The 22,349-nt window shown below is 40.2% G+C and overlaps 1 protein-coding gene across 2 annotated transcripts; it reads right to left on the minus strand.

Moving 5' to 3' along the window:
* Positions 1-6,272: 6,272 nt before the first annotated feature.
* Positions 6,273-21,052, minus strand: mfn1b (mitofusin 1b). 2 transcript variants are annotated; one of them, XM_033621953.2, is made up of 18 exons: positions 20,899-21,052; positions 20,294-20,451; positions 19,984-20,119; positions 19,293-19,455; positions 17,302-17,426; positions 17,009-17,117; positions 15,584-15,691; positions 15,305-15,458; positions 14,824-14,891; positions 12,249-12,370; positions 11,757-11,883; positions 11,050-11,154; positions 10,835-10,937; positions 9,455-9,681; positions 9,106-9,285; positions 8,468-8,664; positions 7,927-8,061; positions 6,273-7,484 (listed from the first exon to the last, which is right to left on the minus strand). In XM_033621953.2, the coding sequence occupies exons 2-18, from the start codon at positions 20,439-20,441 to the stop codon at positions 7,415-7,417; spliced, it is 2,277 nt and encodes a 758-aa protein (XP_033477844.2). In that variant the 5' UTR covers positions 20,442-20,451; positions 20,899-21,052; the 3' UTR covers positions 6,273-7,414. The 2 variants fall into 2 exon arrangements, with proteins under 2 accessions (XP_033477844.2, XP_078024929.1); XM_078168803.1 differs by having other exon boundaries at positions 20,904-21,041.
* Between the last annotated feature and the right edge of the window lie 1,297 nt (positions 21,053-22,349).

A 22,349-nucleotide genomic window follows, 5' to 3' on the forward strand; every position in this document is an offset into this window, starting at 1 on the left:
ATTGAACACATAATGTATGTGAGTTGGACCTATTCATCAGCTGTCTCAGGTGCCTATCTCTGAATATAAACATTTGACCCACGTGGACTGGGTAAAGGAGGGTTTGTGCTCCTGTGAGATGTGGCACTATTGTGTCTCCATTCTGCCTTACGATACCATTCATAATAGAAGGTAATACTAGCATCGACTACAGTAATGTTTTCCTCTTACTATTCCTTTTTACACACTGATCAATAAGAGAGGTTGCTACTTATTTTTCTTTGCCCAATAGAAGCACATTCTGATACTAGTGAACACTAAAAAGCATGCTTACGGGAAACCACCGCAACCACATGCAGCTCCATACTGCTTCTTAAAGCGAGGCGTTTTACATCACTTTTTATACGATTCTGCTTTCTACTACTACCGTACAGTTTGTAGTATTTATTTAGGTTCAGTCGGCTATCAGTGAAACCCCTCTTTGGCATACCGTGATTTTAGTGACCTTCTTTTGTTTCTAAATGTTTTAGCTGCTTCTACCTGGCTTTGCATTAATGAACCCATTTTGAGAGAATGTTAAAAATAACAGTTTAGTTTTTAGCCTAAGAATATCTTTGAGGTGTGTAGGATGTGATATGTATTGCATATCAGTGTTGAGGTGTGTGTGGGGGGAGGGGAAGGGATGGGACGGGACAAGGGAGGGGGGGATGATTTGGTGATGTATGTGGATAACATATAGATCTAAGTGTTACTTCCTCATTTGTGCCAATGTTATCCACAGACCCTGAGCTGTGAACTTAAAACTAGTCAATGTGACAAAAAAAAAAGTTTGCTCACTTTACTCAAGTGCCAGCCTTCTCCATATCCATCGATTTAAAGTCACGTCAGTATCTGATTTTTTTACCCACTCTGTCCGATTGAACCGGTGGACTTCTTATATCTGAAGATGGGTTTTTGTATCCCAAAGTGTCGTTAAGTCAACAGTTATTAAGGTTTCTATCTCAGTTAGCGGACATCAGACATGCCCATGTCAAAGATGACATGTATTTAAAGGAATAGTTTGATATTTTGGAAGATGTTTACTTTCTGGTGGTTTGAGGAGAAGCTCCACATCACTTATTTTATCTGTGTATTAAACATTAAGCTACAACCAGCTGCCTGTTAGCTTAGCTTAGCTTAGCACGAAGACTGGAAAGGGGGAAACGACTAGCCTGGCTCTGTCTGAAGCTCACTAATTAACACGTTGTGGCTCATTTGTTACAGAAAAGTCTAAAAACACAGCACTATTCATTGGCTGGTAGCAGTAACTTTGTAATCTCCTCTGGCTGCCTGGCAACTGGTCAGGCTCATACCCGCACGCCACTTAGGTTTCTGTACATATCTATGAAGCAGCAGCCTCTGCAGCTACAAAATGAAGCCAAAACCAGTTGCAGTTCACTGATTGACCACTTAAAGGTGGCTTCAAGAGTGAGTCAATCCCCTTAGACCCCCCGTGTTAAAATGCCCAACTTTACAGCAGAAATAAACATGTTAAGAACCTGGTATAAACAACAGTTTTCTTAATGGGGTGAATTTTTTTATGAATTATTTTCACCAGTTAACATTTTTTTAAGGCTTACAGTTACTTAAAAGTAAGGGTGGGCTGCTGAGTGGAAGGCTGTCTGACAGATCCACTCATCACTCCTCCACAGCTCCAGCCTCTCGCCCAAATATGGTCACTTCTCGTTTCAAAAAACCAAGATGGCGACGACAGTAATGCCAATCAAAACAAGAGTCCACAAACCAGTGGGTAATGTCACAGTAGCTACGTCCAGTATTTTTACAGTCTATGATATCTATGGAGGATGAGCACAGCCATGCTTGGAATTCTTTTTTTAATGTCTTTATCCAGAGATCTCAAGTTCTTTCATAATTTTCAGATGACAAAGCTTGTTTTCTCATGATAACTAGTTATTATTTCAATTCTCGAGATAAAAAGGGCAGACTTCTCGAGATAATGAGATAATTTCTGACTATAAAACAAGTTGTTTTATCGAGATAGGCAATCAAGTGTTCTGTTGTTTGCATCTTATTTTCTTTCTTGTAACGGATTATTTTATCCTGCGAAATTAGCTTTTTGTTTTGTCAATAATAATAATAAACTTAATGTATATAGCTTTTCAAGACTGTTAAAAAGTGCTTTAGAAAATTGAAGTAACGATGGGCAATGATAAAAAATGAAAATATTAAAAGCATTTTAAAATTTACACAACATAAGACACAACCCAGTATTACAAGAAAACAAGCTTCATCTGAAATAACAACTTGTGATCTTGAGGTAATGGCACTGAAGAGAGAATTGCTGGGACAGCCGATCTTGGACTCCGTACATATTAAATTAATTACATATTATGTGTTAATTAATTAGTGAGCTTTAGAGATGATGATAAGCAGACATTACCGTTGAACAGAGCTACGTTAGCCATTTCCCTCTGTTTCCAGTCTTTATGCTAAGCTAACATAGCCAGCAGCTAGCGGTAGCCTTTTAAGTTACTCATTAACAGACAGACATGAAAGTGGTATTTTCTCAAACTCTCCTCCAGAATGCAAATAAGTGTATTTCCCAAAATGTTAATCTATTCCAATAAACCCACCCTTTTCTTTCATGACGTTATGGTCTGTGAGAAATTTAAAAAAAAATACACCATAGCCCTTAACAGATGAAAAAGGGGGATTGTGTGTATTACTGACAGTGATATTCAGCAAGCAGCCATTTCCTCGCTCTGTGTGTAATTCAGCAGTATTAGCAGCTGGAACCTGGAATAGTAACACTTCTACGTGCCTGTGCCGTTCACTCATTAATCAAAAAGGTGCTTGACTTCATTTAATTTCACATCATTGTTGTATTTACCTGAAGTCTCCTCCAGTTTATCCTCTTAAATCTACAGCAGACACGGAGCTGTTGAATCAGCTTCTTCGGTGTATCGTCTGAAGTACCAAGATCTGTGACTTCCTTGAATCATTGGAGTGGTATGTTTGGCAGTAGTATTTTGGCGATCAGTGTAAATTGCCATGTGTCACCCACAGTGCCAATGTCTAACTTCAAAGAGCAGATGTTACTGCTGCAGTATTACAATGACTGCTATTGCACGACCCTCCGAATTTAGTATCTGGATAAAAGAAATTGAGCGTCTCTGATTCAGTGACACCGCACCACTTGAATTAATTACGTCACACGATCACCACCACAGCACCGTCACAAAGTAATGCACTGCCCTTTGACTCTACAACCTACTGTTCTGACATTTTGTTTTGATTTTATTTATTGTTTTATGTTTTAAGCCAGTAAAGACCAGGGACTTGGTGCCATGATACTTCTCTTACAGTGCTATTGTGTGAAATTATAATCACTTGTTATGGAATAATTTTTATAGTCTTTTTCACACCAGACCTTTTTTTTGTATTTGTACAGTGGCTTGGTGATACTGATATGTTGCCATGAGTTATTGTAACCAATAAAAAGCTTCTAACCAAGAATACAAATCCTGGCTCATTTTCTTTTATACAAATATCTGAAGAACTATCTTTAGGTTACTTGCGTAACCCCGGTTCTCAGAGTAGCATGAGTGAGACGTCTCACTATGGGATACGCCTCCCTGGGTATTCCTCAGACACATTTATCTCATTACGCCAATCCTGATTGGCTGGTGATTGCTACATCAGCGTTAAGTGGATTCACTTACCATTAAATAGCCTGCGCTGCGACACAGCATTATTCAAACAACTCTTCTCGCTTCGGAGCATATCTCGACCTATAGTATAGGCTTGCTAGCTTAACTGTCCACTTTTGGAGCCATAAGCTAACATCTCCGTTGACGGGCGTTAGCTGCCTCCAATACGCTTCAACCCTCTGGTCTTCACCATAGACTGGTGTGTCAGCTAACCTACCTGTCACAGTAGAGTTTTTATAGGTTAGCACTTCATATAATGTGAGGTTTCATTAAAAAACAAACAGGAACTGTTTGAGGAGAAAATGGACGTCCACTTTCATTAAAGGTCCAGTGTGTAGGATTTTGGGGCCTCTATTGGCAGAAATAGTATATATTATTCATAGCTATGTTTTCATTAGTTTATGACGTGAAAATAACAATTGTGTTTTCATTAATGAGCTGTTTCTACAGTAGCCCAGAACAGACAAACTGAACACTGGCTCTAGGCTGGGCCGTTAGTTTTTGTGTCAGCCTACGTAGTTCTCCTACAGGCTTGGCACACAAGAGAAGTCTCAGTTCTGCAACCTTAATGCTAGATGCCACTAAATCCTACACACTGAACCTTGTGTTTATTTTGAAGCCAGAAGATAAACTGTATTTGTGAATGAAACAAACAAAACATCAATGGACATGCACGAATAGGAGTAGAAAGAAGTGTACACTCATACAATCCTATCCCCTTCCCAGTATTCATGTGTCATTTAAAAAGGAAGTTATCAACAACTGTCCCAAACTTATTTCCAACCATTATTATAGATTAACACCAGTCTTAGATATTAAATATACAATCCCCGTCTCAACCAATCCCAGATAAATAAATAAACCAACCCATCAGCATCACACCTCTTCGTCTGCATACCTCCTGAACACACGGTGTCTGTACATCTTCTTAAAATGCTCTATAGTTGTGCTTCCCTTTAACTCTTCATCTAACCCATTCCAAAAATCCACCCCATAATTCAGTATTTAATAAACCACCAATGCTCCATTTTATATGATTTGAAGAGGTTGAACAAGTGTAAAATGAGAAAGAAAAGTTAACAAAAATTAAAAGTCAAAATAACCTGCAGATGAAGCAAATGTTGGAATTGCCATAGCTGTTACTTTCTTTGTAGGTAGCAACATCCATGTGATAATATTTGCAGAGCTGGTTTCCTTTCCCAAGGATGAGGCTGGCTAACTTATATTCCCCCCAAGACACCAACTTTAGTTTGGTAAGCATTTTTAATAACTCCTAGCTACTAAGGATCAGTAGGACCTGAGAAGTATAGAAAACTAAACATTGCCAATGATAATTAAGTCCCAGTGTCTTCAAATGAGTACTTCCTAATTGTCAATGTCTCAGCTTGTTACTGTTACTAAAATTGGTCAAATTTGTTGCCATATCAAACTACAAACATTATTAAACATAAATAAACAAGTTTCAACCATAAATTGTGATCAGGTTTTGGACCTTGTCCACTTCTGTGTAGGGATCGGCTGCAGACTGACTTGGCAGAGATGGCTGCCATCTTGTTTTTACATGGATTAGTGTTTGTGCTCTTTCTACCACTAGATGGCACAAAAAAATGTCCACAAATGAGGACAACAGCTTTTCAGTTAATCAAAATTACCCAAATAAACCCAAAATGTGATGTCCTCATACTGAGTCTGAAAGTTGAATGAGTTGCAAACTGTTTGTTCAGCTCATGGATACAGGTGTTTTTCACATGACGCACATTACAGGTTATTATCTAAGTCATGAACGGAGCCTTAAACTTAGGAAATATTCTGGACACTTGACAGTAATTATCTGATGCAGGATTGTGCACATCCTTGAGGTCTAACATACATGTGGAATGCATTTCTCTCAAGAAATTTGCAAAGTTGTTTCTGAAAAATAAATAAAATGAAGCTCCAGCATGTAGAATTTAGGGGGATACACTGGCAATAATGTAATACAACATTTATAACTGTTTACATTAGTGTATAATCACATAAATAAGAATCCTTGTGTTTTCATTACATTAGAAAGAGCTGTTTATAACTACATATGGAGCGGGTCCTCTTCCATGTAGCTGACCATTTTGTTTCTACAGTAGCCCAGAACAGACAAACACTGGCTCCAGACAGGGACATTCACATTTTCACATTTGCTACTGTAGTTCTCCAAACACTTGATACACGAGAGAAGTTTCAGTTGGTTACAATCTACAATCTCACCGTTAGATGCCACTAAATCCTGCACACTAGACCACGGGTGTCAAACATACGGCCCAGCGGCCAGAATTGGCCCACCAAAGGGTCCAATCCGGCCCACTGGATGACTTTACACACCTAATATTGATGCACATGTGAAGGCTAAGAGGTGCAATGTTTCAGCAGCAATTTAAACAGTGAGTAGATACTTAAGGTAAAATGCTGCCTCAGCGGCTTTTCCAAAATATTGTCAACCAGCAGCCTCAGTACAAATAGTGGCAGTAATGGTGGTTAAAAAACTCCACAGGGTAGGTTTAAACACAAAAACCCGAAAGGAAAGTTTTCTTCAAATAAATGCATAGACAGTTTTCGATTGTGGCAGATTTAATACACTTGGGCAAATCTGGAGGTATTTCAACACGCATTCAAGAAAAAAGAAGACGAAGTTTTACAAATTGCAGTCTGGTGTAAATGTTGTTCTAGGTCTAATGGGTATAAATAAATCAGGATATTATAAAATATAAGAGGATTTCCAAAGCCTTTGACCTATACAGTATGGATAGTTAGAAAATAGAACGTGAACCAAAAGTATAATAAAGACATGCTTTCCCTTTCTACTCAAATGATTTCTCTCAGTGAATTTACTTCAACTAGGTCCTTTCAATTCAGAATAAAACTTTTCTCATTTATATTTAAATATATTTATTTCTGTTGCTAACATACAGCAGATCATGTGCCCGAACAGATACATGTACAGTCTTACAGACACTCAAACTTCATTTGCTCCACAAAAAGTTAGTGAAAAAAGGCATATTCACAGTTAGAAGCACGTTAGTGTCAAAATGTAGCACCCGACCGGTAGCCTTCACGCCGACCGAGATTCTATCGTTACCTTTTGGAGCGTCTTTGCACATCGTGAGTCCACGTTTGTATGTTTTACAGGCAGTTCTGTTGTACAGTTTGTTCACTGCAGTTTCTCAAGCACCTGAAACACCTGGCTGGCTGAGGAGGAGAGGCGGAGCAAAAAATACTGTCATGTTTGGGCCCTCACTCTCCATTGTCCCCCAAGAGTGACACTACAGATTTTCTTTTCATTATCAATCCTCTTTTTTATCTTGATTAATTTATTGGTCTACAAAATGTCAAAACAAACAAAAAAAGTGACCTTTAGGTTACCAAAATCTCTTCAAATCGACTATTTGGTGTGACAAAAAAATCCCACAAAATATATAATTTTTAAAGAAATTATAAGGACCTAATCTTCACACTAGAGAAGTTGCAGAAGTTTAAATTTCTTGCCTGATAACTGACATTTGATTATCAAAATATCTACAGATTTCTTTTCAGCTGACGGACCAATTCCTGATTGATCTTTCCAGCACTACTGTCCACACAGAAGCTGTGGTGTAGTTTAGGTGATGAGGGCCGTGTGCGCCAAGAGGCGACGCCTGGCTGAGGAATGATTGGCTCAACAAGAACCAAACTGTGGAGCGATGAAGAGGAGCAGCTCACTGCTGAGGCTGCAGGTACTGGTTTGTGAAGGCCTCCAACTGTTTCTCCAGGTCTGTGGCTTTATGTCTGTAGAGGAAAAAACATGCGTCAGATTTGAACTTCATTTCTATTAATGTCTCATTTCCTGAGCTGTTCTGTAAATAGTGCAGTCGCATGTATATCATGACTGAATAGCTGACTTTTCAGCCAAACGTGCAGTGTAAAGCAAATTCCAAACCTTTTAAGAACAGGATTTATTACTGTTAAGACATTCCCGATCTGTCTAAAATCCCTGTGTTCACATATTAATGTAATAAAACAAGGTCCCATTTGTTCACAAGCACAGAAGGAGCTTTTTAATGTGTCTTCAGTATTTGTTGTCGTTCCTGTAGTATCACTCTTATCATCTCAGACATTCATTTTCCCCACACTAGACCAAACACAAATTCCCAGACAGTAATCCACTCTCTCCTCTCCCACTTCTCCACCCCATCACATTGCCCCCAATGAGCGAAGGAGCCGGACTGACCGCAGGCTTTTGGAGTGGCTCTGGACGGTCTCCAGCTGATCTATCTTGGCTGTCAGTCGGCGGATTTCAGCCTCCAGCTCTTTCTGCGTCTGGTCCACCTGCTGACAGAGCCGAGCAAAGGTCGCCGCCATCTCCCTGGCAACACAGAGGGCACAGCATTGCAGTACTGATTTATTTAGCCCTGCTACAGAGGGGAAGGCTGGGTGGGGCACAGAGCAGGGTGGGGCAGGGATTTGTGTGTGTGTGTGTGTGTGTGTGTGTGTGTGTGTGTGTGTGTGTGTAAAGTAGGAACATTACAGGGAGTCAGGCTTTGTCAGTAGGTTAAATACCTCTGACAGAAAACTGAGGGATGGTGCAGACAAATGAGCACTTCATGTCAATATTTTATGTGCTGCATGTTTAAGGATTATTCCACCCTTTTATACATTAGGTATTATCACAAATGGCTTCATGTCAAGTGTTTTAGGGTGGATTTCACCTTTATCCCATCAAAGACTGATTGGAAATGAAATTACAGAAATGTTACTGTATCCGGACTTACTGTTGGACCTGGTGGCTGCAGTTTGCACTAGTAAAGCTGACGATGAGCTGCAGCTTCTCAGATGCGTAGTCCACAAACTGCCGCTTCAGGGTGCGCTCCTTTGCCTTTGTGGTCCAGGTGAGTCTCTCGTACAGGTACAGCATGCTGTACAGTGAGGCTGACAGGGCGATCAGCCTCCAACCGACTGTTCTCCACACCTTAGAAAGTAAATAAATAAAAAAAAGCTGGGTGAGCTCCCTGAGAGTAAGACCGGCCTTATTAGGGATCGTTTTCAGCGCCACAGGCTGCATTTGTAATGTAATGTACCTAGAAAAAAAAGACTTGTCTGGTTCTTTTGTATTCAGTTCTTTATATCTGATGTTTATAATCCACTAGTAAAAATTACTTCAACACAAGTTATTGAATATGTTGCCATAAACTAAAGCACACAGTTTCCTGCAACACTAAGTTGGATAGAATTACTGAAGTCACCTCTGAGGTTAGGAAGGTAAAATCTGAATGCGTTGTCAGATAATGCTGCCAAATCAATTCCTTGTAACATTTATGTTAAAAATATTTCAATGCAAATGACTGAGAAATACTAGAGAGTGATGTCTACATGAGAGAAAACTCATTACATTACACATTACACAACATACCACTCCTCCAACGATGATAACGCTCATAGAAGTGCGGGAGGTGAGGGATGCCACGTTGTTTGCCATGGCTAACATCAAGTCCTCCTGGGTCATGAGGGCCGTCTCGTTGTTGGGCGGGGCTATCGTGGAGGGAGGTCCTGAGGAGGGCGTACTTGCCAGAGGCAGCGCTGGTCGAGAGGCCTGAGTAATGACAGCAACAGTTAAAAAAAAAAAAAGAAAGAAAAACTCAGACGTCATTTTATATACAATTTGTGTTAATGTAAAGCAGGCCACATCACACCAAAAGGAAGAATAATTACTGACATTAAATATCACTACACCAGCTCCCTCCCACAGCGGCAGCCTTTACCTGGAAGTTCTGGTCCACCAGTTTGAGTGCTCTCTGTGCGTTGACAGATCCCAGGAAGCGGTGGACCAATGCTGTCCATCCCAACGAAAACTGAAACTCAATGTCCTCCTGGAAGTCACTGCAAAGTGTGGCGCAGTTGAGGTCGTAACTGAGGTCAAACTTCCTGCTGGGTAACAGCATATGGACTTGGCTCTGGGCCGCAGAGGGAAGCAGAGGGAGCATGCTCTCTGGAGAGTGAGGAAAAGATGGAGTATGAGAATAACAAACACAAACAAACGGCAGTAACGAGATCATTTGTAGCTCAATTTGTATTTTAAACACCGATGGTAAAATGTGTCAAAGAGATTTTTTCCCCCACAAAAGACCCTTCCAAATATGAAATTTTAATGAACAGAGCGTTTTTAGGGATTTAATCAATAGAGTGGATATTTAACATTTAAAGGGACTATTCTACAGATTGAGCCTGTTTTCTTTTTGTACAAAAAATATATATCTTGGCACAAGGGGGCAGAAAATAACAGCAGAGGAAATGACATCACATTGTCACTGTGGTCTGTGCAGCAGAACAGATACCTTTGATTTGAATATTCTGCTCTCCTTTATCTCTCCTTAGGGAAAATCACACCACAATTTCATAACAGCACCTGAGTCCTTTTCATCAGAGGGCACATTAGCACCTTTTCAACACCACTGTCACTGAGCACAGCTTGCATGCGTGTCTGACACAATGACGCATTTGTAGCATAATGGGGCATGGGATGATGGCATTCAGCGAGGAGGGTAAATATAGCAGGGCGCTGGGTGTTGCAAACCGTAGTCTGAGTGCCCAAAAGGTTTTGACTAAGTTTAGCAACACTCTGTAAATGAGCAATTGAGTAAAAAAAAAAAAATATAACAATGATGGAGTGGAAATCAGGGCTGAGGTCATTTTCTAGGAAATTATTATTTCTTTCTTGGCCTTTTAAGCAACAACAGGTTCTGAGGAAATTATGATTTTAGACAACAAACCATTTTAGCTTCCAATCTGGTAAATTAAGTATTGTTTTAATGAAAAGAATCAAAGTGGTGTTATTCTGAAATACCCCGCTCATCTCAGGCCAGCCATGTTGATGTTTTTGCTGTGAACTCGAAGCTTCTGGTCAGCCGTTAGCAGTTAACTCAAAGTTAAACTGTTACATCGGCGCCCTTAAACGTGAGGATTTATTCACTGTGAGCAGGAAACAAACAGTGCTAATGAGAGGGCTACAGGCTGAAGCCAAAGCACGCGCTGGACAGATTTGTTCTTGGTAAGCCTGAAGACAACTGAGACATGGACAACACAACTCAGTGCAGCAAAGGAGATCTAATTATTACAAACATTTTTGTTTGAAGTTTAATTACCCATCATGTATTGCTGAGAGGACTGGACAGAGGCGTTGATGGCATCAGAGCAACGGAAGGCCAGGTTCTTGCCCATCCCCTCCTCCACGTGAGCCAGCAGCGCCTGCAAACAACAACAGGAGTCAGTGGTCACACTGAATGCAGTCGCCACTGCACCTCAGATTACTGCCCAGGAATAGTGTGATTGTAAATAATTCATCTGTGCCTTTACTTACAGACTTGTAGATCTTGAGGACGTGTGGCGACGGGTGGAAATCACTGTGAAACTCGTCAACAATTACGTGGAGACGGCAGATCTCTTCTCCCATGGCGCTGGATACCTGGACGAAACACAACTACAGTTATCAGTGGGCTGCAACACATCAACACAGGAGCAGGCAAGGCCTGTATGTTTACTCAAAGAGGCCCCAGGAGCACATCTGGGATTAAGCTGCTGTATTAAATAGCATTAATGCTGTAGGTCTTTTCTGTTTTAACTCCATCTGTACGACCACCTCTGTTCTTGGTTTCTGTCCAGGTATCAATGTGTTAAAGTTTTGCCACTCTCAGTGCTGAATTTGGCTTAAAACTGCATGCAGCTGTTGCATTTGTGGTATTCATATGGTAGGCATCACGCTGAAACCTGTATTTAGAGTAGAGCTGAAACAATTTTGTCTGACCAAGTTGCAAATGTGAATTCAGGAATTATGGTCTTCTATGATGATTCATTGACTGTCTTTAGATTTTGGGCGATTTGAAAAAAGGATTTTCACTATTTTTGATAACTAAACAGTAAATCAGGAAAATAATGAGTATTTGAAATCAATAAATGATGCAAACAATTGTTATGCAGCCCTGATTCAGGGCAGTTGGTATTAGCAGAGGTCCCATAAAATTTAACAGGACATTCAATAGTTCTTCCACCAGTTGTCGTCTGCATTACCTTACACTCAACGTCCTCACTGATGGCCTTGATCTTCTTCTTGATTTCATCAATTAGCAAGTTGAGCTGATTCTTGACAAACTCCAGCCGGTCCATCTGATACTCTCTGTCCTCCAGTGCCGCCACTCTAAAGCCCCGCCCCACCAACAGGAAATAAAGTCACAAATGCAAACAAGCATCTGAACGATTTCACTGTCAAAAAGAGTCAGGTTAAGTACACAAATAGCAATAGAAAGTAGAATGTGGAGAAAGCAACTGATAGTCATAGTATTTACTACCTCATTTTTATACGTTATTATTAAACAAAATGTAATTAAAATCATGTTACACCTACATATTTATTTTCTCAGAAGCTTCACAGGTTACCTCTATATGAGCTTCATGGTATTGTCAAAATGGGACAACATCAGACTCCCTGGAAAATTAATCTCTACTAATTAATCTCTCTAGTTCACTCCCCCCAAAAGAGTACGTATGGAGCAAGACACCCACCTCTTCTCTGCCGCCTCGATGTTGATGGCGTCCATGATGTTCTTGACTTTTTCTGTGATCTGCTTGGCCCTGATAGTGTGCTGCTCAAACTTTGTTTTCACTGCTGACTGCGAGATACACTCCTGCGAGGCCATAACACACAAGTTACTGTGACAGCTATAGGGGCTGCTTCTGGTTAGGGCGCCTGAATGTGCACGCTACCAGGGACGAACAGAGGACAAGATAGACACCTGCTACTTTAACTTAAGAGAAGAAAACGAATGAAAACACACAGTGTGAAAATGACAGCAGCAGTGTGTGTATCTTGCGTCCCACAGCCCACGTGTTGTAAGGTCACAGTAATGTGTTGATGAAACCACAGCAGAAATCATAAAAACACATCAAGTGTACACAATCAAGAAGGCAAATAAAGAAAATAAAAAATACTGTAACATGTAGAAGTGGGACTATTGTGTCATTTTGGGATAAATTATCACTAATAGCGGCAGTAATTCGCTATTCCACTCTTAAAACCACTGTAGGTCACACAAAGCAGGCAGATTGTGTCTAAAGCGCCATTGTTATTTGTTATTTCACTTTTAGTTATAATCCTTGAGATGTTCATGAACTCCAAACCCAATTTTTTAAAAATATTTCTATCAGTAAGCATGTCTCTGTAAAGTAGTTTTCATTGTTAGTGGCAGAGTCTGCCATCCCTGCATTGGATTCAAACTGCCCTCACATACGAGTGGGATTCACGGGATGCATGTATGTAATCCAGCACAGTTTTATCTCACTGATAAAAGGCTCAGTGTCTACTGTTAATTCTCCTATTGGCATATCAGAGCTGTATTAAGTTACTGCTGATGCAAATTGCAAACTAAACATTTTATGCTGCTGCTGCTGCTGCTGCTGCCTCAAATTTAAAGCTTTCAACTGGCAACACCCACAGACAGGCTACACACCTCTAACTCCATGGCAAGTTTACCAGCCATTACTGTTTAGTTTACCATTACTGCTGTTGCTTTCTGTAGATTTCTGACAAAGTTGCTGCTCAACGAGTGTTTAGGATGCGTAGTATTTAGTAGGGATGCACGCGATTAGACGTCTAAATGATTAAACGTCCACCACCTCGCTAGTCGGCACCAAAAATATTAGTCGGTTAAACCAATTATTGTTTTATTCATACAAGGTCGCTTAACTGTCATGCAGCCGCCCGCCAATAGTGGGTGCTACAGAGCCGTCGAGTAGACTGGAGTTTTAAAACAGCACGGTGGGAAATAGGAGAGATGTCCTCTTGCAAAACCAGTGCAGTTTGGCAGTTCTTTGATCTAGAAAATGAATTTAGCAGCAATTTATCTTTTCTGAGATGTTATATTATTTGTCAACTTTTAGTGAGTTGTTGTCAGATGATGTGCAGGTTTACATTCATACTGCATGGTGCAAAATGCCTCTAATTTCAGCTGAAATTTAATCATAAATTGGATGTTGTTTTATTAACTTTAAAGTGAATTGCTATCATTTCTGTTGGATAATCTGCACGGTTCATTGTGCCCAACATTTCAGAGGCAATTTATTTATTTTAGATGTTATTTCAGTGGTTAACTTTTGACCGAGTTGCCATCATGTTCACATTCATACCGCACGGTCAAAGTGTCTGCACTTGCTGTAACCACAGGTCAGGTATGCCAATCAGCCACAACTGAAATCTTAAGTATTATAACTTTTGGTCTTGTGATAATTTCCTCCCAGTATGGACACAATTACTTTCCTGCTTGTTACAATCAAATCATCAGCAAACACAGAAAACTCAACAATCAAAACAGTTACGACAGAACAAAATCAAAGTGGAACGAAAACAAACGGATGCCCTCGCTTAAGTGAATCTAGACTTCAGCAATGAAGACGCAGGTTGATGGAAAAGGCACAGTGATTGGTCTAGAAGGCCCCGGAGCTGCCAGCCTCACACTGCATAGTTGGTGGTGAAAACCTAACCACTGAGCCAGGTTTGAGTCGTTAACTGCTCAGGTTAATAGTTACTGTTAAGAGAAGGACTGCTTCTCACTTGCATGCACACACACAAACACATTCACCAGGCAACTGGATCTCTAAGAGTAGCATTTCTCAAATGCCCAAAGAGTTTGTATAACTGAAAATATAAAGCGGGCTCTGGGTCAGAGCTGATAAAGCAGGCACTGTCTGTAACTCCTGCTGAATGACTCACGTCTCATAATAGCGATTTCCCTTCTCTCTCCAGTTGTAACTCATTCCCACCAGCAGCAGCCAGACAATGAAAAAGCTCAGTTCTTCATGATACACCAACCGCAGTGTTTATCAGCTTTATCAGCATTTGTGTAACCTGCTGCTTTTGGGTTGATTTGACACTAGTTTCACCTCAGAGGTAAACCTGTTGGAGGGCTTTCTGGTAGCAAATACACCGGTGTCTAATCACAAATTTGCCAAAATTATTGAAAACTGCTCCAGTTTTTTCAAAATCTGTCTGTCAGGGTCAGACAGGAAATAGAATTTGCTTTGAGAAGTGGGGAAATAATTACTGTAAGACATGGAGAGGACACAGACACACACAGACACACACCTCAAACCTCCTCTCAAAGCACTGGAACTCCTTCAGTCTCTCCTGGAAGCCCTCAGCCAGGGCTCCACCTGTTGGATGAAATGAACACACTGCATGTAAAATTAAAAGTACTTGCTTTTATTCCACAATATATACAATTTGCAACAACACAGAGACTTTATCCTGCATCAGGTGTGAAATACACAAGTATTTATTTACCTTTTAAATCTTTTTTGAGCTTATTATTCATTTTGGATCATTTTCATCACTGTAATCACTGTTTTCATTCATGTTCTGTCACGTTTGCAACATGACAGGAGTTTTGTGCTACATAACTACTTCCCTAATAAGTATATGAATACCAAATCACATGTAAAAGTACAAATATTTTTGCCATTTCAACACCAGTTGTTAGGAATTTGGTTTGGAAAGCTGCATAAATCCTGGCTGTGAATCACATCAAACACAAAGATATGAACACAAATACGATGTGAACCCTCACCTGTTTCAGGCATGCCCTGTGCGCGTTGCATTCGACAGTTGAGCACTTCTTTGGCGGAGACGAAGAAAATGCGGTTGGGTGCTTGATCGCGGTCCACGACCTTCAGCTCCTCCACCAGGAAGTTCACACACCGGTCTGTGTGCTGCTTCCTCACCTGGTGGAAGAGGTGTCACATTCTTAGAGTGAAGTATAGATAATGATATGGATATGTGGCTGGAAATAAGTTCAGAAAGACTCTGTGTTCTGATGTGAGACAGCTACAACAGACGTTTGACTCACATCCTCCATGTACTCTGGTTCGTTTGCTGAGGCGTCCCAGCGGTTGTTGAGGATGAAGATGTTGGGTTTTGATAGACGTTCATTCACTTTGTGGAAAAAGTGCTTTTCCTACATGATGGAAGGGGAAAGAGTTGCTCAAATCAGTAAAATAAAACAACATTTAATACCTTCCTTTACTCTTTTTCTCTCAAAAAGCTAGCAAAAAGCACCGTGCTAGATCTTAATACGTTAGTTTCAACAAAATAAAAATAAAAGTACTCATAATATATTCAAATTCAGTAGCTACACTGGATGTATTTATTGTACACCTGGTGTCTGGCTCTATTCAGGAACACACACATTAATTTAACTGTATTCATTTTAATAAAACCACTGAGGATACTACAGAAAACCTCCACTGAAACCGGATGCAGATTCAGTAAAAAAAAAAATGTGGGTAAACATTTAACTACAGACTAATCGAGCTTATTTAGATTCAACTTTGGACTTTTGAACTCAAGGCTAAAAGCAGATGTCTAAATTTAGACTCAAGGGTTGAATCAGTCAAAATGAATATCCTGCCATGATTTCTGTATGTTTCCCAAACACTACCCACTGAAGTGACGACCCAACAGTTCATGGGACAAACTCCTATGCGGGTATTTATGGAAAGGCAGAAAACCAAGACTTAAATACAAAACCTCACAACTTAAAAACAGAACATGCCTACTTGAGTATTAATATGCAGCCCAGTTAAGGCAGGGCACCACGACAGCAAAGTTGGTCGGCAACATGGATAAAACTGTTCATTATTTACATAACGCCTGGGATTTATTTCCACTGAATAGCCAAGAGGGAAATGTGTGTTTGCTTTCCCTTTCAGAGCTGCAGCCGGGTTAAGGAGCTCTGTGAACGACTGTGTGTCCAGACTCACATTGCATGAATGCCTGAACAGACAGAAACAAGAGTGGGTCCTGTTTGGCTGGAAATAAGCACAGGCAGCCAGATTCTTCACTCTGTAATCAGCTCAGCATAGAAAACATCCACACTGGCCCTTTAAGTACACATACACAGTTTACTGACATAACTGAAGACATTAGCTTGCTGCTGTGGTGCGCTATTATTAGTTATGACAGTTGGACTGTACTATAATCCCCTTGAGTGGACACTAAAAGACCTTTAAAGCAACCTTTAGTGATAATGAGCTCTGGAAACAGAACTTTTAATATCTACTGATACATTTAACTTTGTTGAAACTGTCCATACACTTATGTTTTTGTAGACATCAAACATAAAATTGATGATTGAATGGGAGCTGTGCGTGAATATTCAGGTGTATTCTCAGAATGAATAATTTGACCCTGTTGCAGAATGACGCCAATGACCTCGGGTATATTTCACAGGATACTGGCCATTCACTAGCATCATGAGGCTGAGAGGCCTTACCGTGTTCATAAGTGTGGATTCCGAGTTGGCCACCAGCACAAACACATCAGCATCCAGGCAGAATTTGTCAATCCAGCTGTCCAGTTGTGTTGTGACATCTGTCCCTGGGCTGAGGAAATGGAGGACAGGTCAAGAGGTCAAATGCATGACATCTACAAAATATGTGAAGTAATAAGCTTGATTATTTTTCCTGCAAATTACAGACTTCACCTGTGTATATACAATGTTTTAATGTCCTAGACACTGTCAACAAACAAAACAAAACAATCTCTCCAGATCTAACTAACTGTTACCTGTCTACAAGCACCAGGTCGTCTCGAAGAAGAGCACACTTGGTCTTCGGCCAAAACACACGGACGAGACAGCCGGCGTCCAGACTCTCGTCCATGTGGAGCGCGTGAGCCAGCTGGTTTACAGTCTGCACAAGAGATGTAAACAGACTAAAGTCATGGTTGTTGATGGAGTGACTTCTCGTTCACAGCTATCAGTGTTATCGTTCTGTTTATGTTATGAAATGAGGAAAACATTGCCTACAAATATTACGATGACATGTTTCCTATAACTGTTATAACTACAACATTTTTAACTCAGGTTATGTGTAGCTGAGTCCTGGAAATTTAAGCACAAGACTGTTTCTTCATTCACTTTTAATAAGATAATACGTTTTTTTAGTTTTTAGTTTAGTTGTTGAAAGGAAGACCCAGTTAATAATTTACCTTTTAAAACAGGTATGATTTACACTATCAGCCAGTCAGGTAATAATTTATCAGTGAAATCTTATTAGTATAGTTTTTTTCAGATTTTCTTTTTGGCCTTTGCCTTTTTTGACACAACATTTAAAGTGTGAAAGGGGGAGAGGGGAACACATGCAGCAAAGGGTTATGGGCTGCAGTTGAGTCACAGCCGTTGCGGCAAGGACATAGCCATTGTACATGGGACGCCTGCTCTACCCACAAGTCTACAGGGCGCCCCATTAGGTAGCTTTTATCAGACATGTGTTAGACCACCAGGATTCCTTTACTATCAACTAACATCAAGCTTGTCTTAACATTAGCAGAGGTTCATTTTCACCAGAAAACCCCCATTACTGTCTGACACTGCAGAGAGGAACAGGCAAAAGCAACAGACAGATTAATGGGGAAATATAAGAGGACATATTGACAGCCACAGACTGAGACTGATGAAGCTGCTTAATATATTGAACCCATGTCAACTTCACTCAGTTCAGTGTGTTCAACTTAAGAGAGAGTGAAGTCTCCCACTTCATTTCACACACCTGACACCGCCGTAAACATCCTGCATGCCTGTGTCTGTAAACATAGCTGTAGGTTCAGGTAGCACGTGCTCAGTTCACATATGTTGTGTTAACGACATTAACACAAGCCAACAGCCAAATGGAAACATCAGTCCACGTTATTTTTTGGTAAAAAAAAAAAGACACATTAACATGCAAAATTTAAAGATTTCTGTGTTATCTGCTTTTTGTTTTTAATCCCTTTAATTTTTAATGCCTGATTGGAACTGAAATTGGCTTTTTATGAATACATTCACTTTGTAAAAATAAACTACTGCTTATAAAACCATTTTATGCTACCTGTAAAAGAAGGAGTACAAAGACATGAGCTTAGCTCTTTTATCAGGGGGAGATAATAAACCTTATCAGCTTGTATCCTCAACCCATGACCCATTCAAGAACAACTCTTCCATAACAACAGTAAAAATCTCATCAATCATATTCCTGCCATGCTGACTGCACATGGGCAAACAACATTTAATCATCAGAGCAAACACGAGGAAGTGTAACATCTCTTCTTAGATTTCCAAACATGTATTATCAAAGTCACTGGATGACAACTGATTAAAGGTAACAGATTTTCTGATTAGTGAACATGGCCAGATTATATTGTGTGTGTGTGTGTGTGTGTGTGTGTTCTTCTTTTTGCTATATATTTAGAGCTGCGGCATGTTTTGTAACCAACAGCAGAGTGAGGGCATTTTAGGGAAGTGAGGACATTTTAGCTAGTCCTCATTTCTTCAGATGGTTAAGATTGGTTTTAAGGTTCAGGTTAGAATTAGGGTTAGGTTAGGTTTGAGATAAGGGGAGGAGTTAGGTATTGAGTTGTGATAGTTAAGGTTAAGGAAAGGGGGCTAGGGAATGCATTATGTTAATGTGGGTCCTCACAAAGGTAGAAGTACAGGGAGACTGTATGGGACACAAACCAGTGGTCATTAAAGACTAATTAAAAACCTCACCTTGCAAAATAGTTATTAACGTAACACGTACCTTGATGCTCTTCTCCTCATCAGAACCCTCTGTCTTGAGATACGCCTTGTCCTCATCAGTGCCCTCCACACTCAGGAAGCAGTTAGTGGTGTGACCAATCCCGCTGGGCAGCACGCGGTCCCTCAGCATGGCGTTGACCACTGTGCTTTTACCATTACTGGTCCTAGAGACAAACAAAACTGTCACTGACTGTACTTCAAATTACTCTAAAATGAACAGGGTGTCAAATCTTAAGTTTGTTGTTACTGCAACACAAATATGCAGCTACTTATAGGTCAGACTGATATAATCTGATTACACTTGCAAGAGGAAATGCTTTAGTGTAAGAGACAGCAACTCTGTCTGCACTGCAATTGTCTCTCCACTGACATACCTGCTCTACTGTGTTTTGGAATTAAAGGTGTGCCTTTGCATCTGAGCTGAACACAGCATGATTCAATCAGCTCAGTTATGTAGAATGGGTTTTAATAATAGAAAATGAATGAGGTGACTGAACAACTCACTTCAAGGACACTATTCAAATTAAAAGTGAAAGCAAAACTGACACCTGAGCAATTTGGGTAATTCCCCTTAACCTAGTCTTGTACATCACATGTTATGTCTTTGCTTTAATGGACCTTTTGATAATCACATCAGAAGTGTTTGGGACAAAAATCTTGAATTTCAGGTGTGGTGTGTAGAGATGTTTTACCTGCCAAAAAAGGCCACTTTCATGTGTCTGCGTGCCAGCACCTCCTTGATGACAGCAAGTTTTCCAGCATACGCCTGAATCTCCAACTTTTGATCCTGACTTGCAATGTTCTCCAAGGCTTTGTTCCCGCAGGTTTCTGTCCAGCACACAGACATACAACACCTACTGCATGAGCCATTCAGACAGAGAGAGCTGACTAATGATAAGCATGATGTGGATGTCATAGCTTCTCATTGAAAATAATTTTGCTACCATGAGTACCCATTGAAGCTGACTGACAAATGGTGAACAGACAAGCAAACCTTCTCACCTTCTACAAACTCTGAAGTCTCTTTCACATAGTTCAGTAGCTGTTCAAACACATCACTGATCTTCTTCTTGGCCACAACAAAGTGTTTGAGAGGGGAGAGCTCCCCCCGAGCTGAGTCTGTCCGTTTGAGTGTTGGAGCTGCTGCCATGCTGTTTAATCTGAACACAGAGGGGTCAAACAGGGCAAACACAGTTATATTAGCTCACATGAACAATGTCAGAGACCATAACATCACTCTGGTTTGATAAAGCTGGACGGTTTTGTGTTTGAGATGAGACAACTTATGTTACTGTTGACGTATACAGCAGGAAAGCTGACTGACCGGTTAAATAACGTTACGTTAGCTAACATTAACTTATCAAACAGTTAGTGGAGGCATCATATAAGTTCGTGATAAACTTCAATACACATGACACATGAGAATAACCAACAATGACTACATATGTTTGACTTTTCTCAACTACTTGTGACAAATATTTGATAACGTTAGATGAGCGGTCGCGTGTTGAACCAAACAAGCTAACAGATTAAGCTAGCTAACGCTACTAGCGGCAACGAGGTAAGAAACTAGCATTAGCACAGCTAGAAGCTAGCGGTATTAATACCTTGCCACAGTCCTAACACAGCCAGTGTCCTCTTCTCATAACACAAACAATATTGATCCGCGGCGACAACACAGACAATCGCTTTCCCAGTTGAAAGATCACTTGCTGTCTGCCTGGCTAACCTTCTGTTTGTATCCTGTAATGACACCAGTGTGAAGGTAGCCGCAGAAGAAGAAAGACTTCCGGAACCATTTTCAAAATAAAAGCACGATTGAACTGAGTGGCTGCATCTGATACTGTGCCACAGTGAGAAGTATTTGAATGAGGTGTGAATGTAAATAGTTGCGGTTGTTAAAGTTAACTGATTTATCATTGCTCATGGTTTTGATTTTTTAGTGGTGGCATGTAACTGAGTAGAATACATTTGCTCAAGTAGTACTTAAGTACAAATTTGAGGCTCTTAAATTCAATTAAAATCTTTATTTAACTTCTGGTTTAGCCACTTCATGTACAATGTAGCCAAGTAAAACAATACAAAACAAAAGCACTTACATAAAAGGACAATGTCAAAATGTAAAATATATAAACGAATAAAAGCATCAATGATTAACAAAAGTTTTAAAATATAGAACACATTCATCAGGCAAAACTTTAAGCTTTACATTGTTTTGCATGTTGTTCCACGTTGCAGGTGCACAATTTGAAAAAGTAGATTTTCCAAGTTCAGTAAAAACAAGAGCCCACATCAAAATCACATGCACAAAATGTCACCATAATCTAAGACTGATTAACAATAAAGGAAATGAGGAAATCTGAATCTCCTGCTTGATGGCAGGAGCCGAACTCTCTATGAAGAGGGTAATGAAGGTCTGCCAGGATGGCCTTTGCCCTCTGGTTAGTTCTAACCTGGTAAACATGATGAAGGCCTCTCAAGTCAGTGCCAAATTTGTACTACTACTACTTGTACTTAACTTGAGTTACTTGAGTATTTCCCTTTATATCGCTTTATAGCCTATTTCCATTTCACTTCATTCAATAGGAAAATGTTGCACTGTTACCATTTATTACTACACTACATTTATCTGAATGCTTTTGTTACTTCTTGTCCAGTGTATGTAAGCCTCAAAATGAGGATGGGGAGAGAAATTCTGGGCACTCTGTGTAAGCTGTCTCTGTGCCTACCCTCACACACCTTTTGATTTTTTTTTCAAACAAATAATTGAGCCAAAAAATTTACCCAAGCATGAAGAATGCAGAATTAACTCTTTTTTTTTTATTATTTTCATGACTTTTATTAGATTTGGACAGGTGGAATGTGAGGGGGTAAAGAGAGGGGAAACCATGCAGCAAGGGGCTGCAGGTTGGAATCAAGCCCGTGGCCACTTTGTCAAGGGCATAACCTTTGTGCACGGGGTGCTTGCACTACCAGGTTGAGCTCAGAGAGTCCCCATTATTTTGTTAAAACAAAGTTCAGTCTCTCAACCAATTTATTCAGCCGATTTATATTTAGT

This window comes from Epinephelus lanceolatus, chromosome 6 (assembly GCF_041903045.1).
Source record: "Epinephelus lanceolatus isolate andai-2023 chromosome 6, ASM4190304v1, whole genome shotgun sequence".
Lineage (NCBI taxonomy): Eukaryota > Metazoa > Chordata > Actinopteri > Perciformes > Serranidae > Epinephelus > Epinephelus lanceolatus.

Excerpts from the sequence above, each read along its gene's own strand:
- mfn1b (XM_033621953.2), bottom strand. The coding sequence starts at position 20,441 with ATGGCAGCAGCTCCAACACTCAAACGGACAGACTCAGCTCGGGGGGAG. Across the intron at positions 15,692-17,008 it reads AATCCACACTTATGAACACG|GAAAAGCACTTTTTCCACAA; the intron begins GTAAGGCCTCTC and ends TCCATCATGTAG. Across the intron at positions 8,665-9,105 it reads TTATCATCGTTGGAGGAGTG|GTGTGGAGAACAGTCGGTTG; the intron begins GTATGTTGTGTA and ends TTACTTTCTAAG.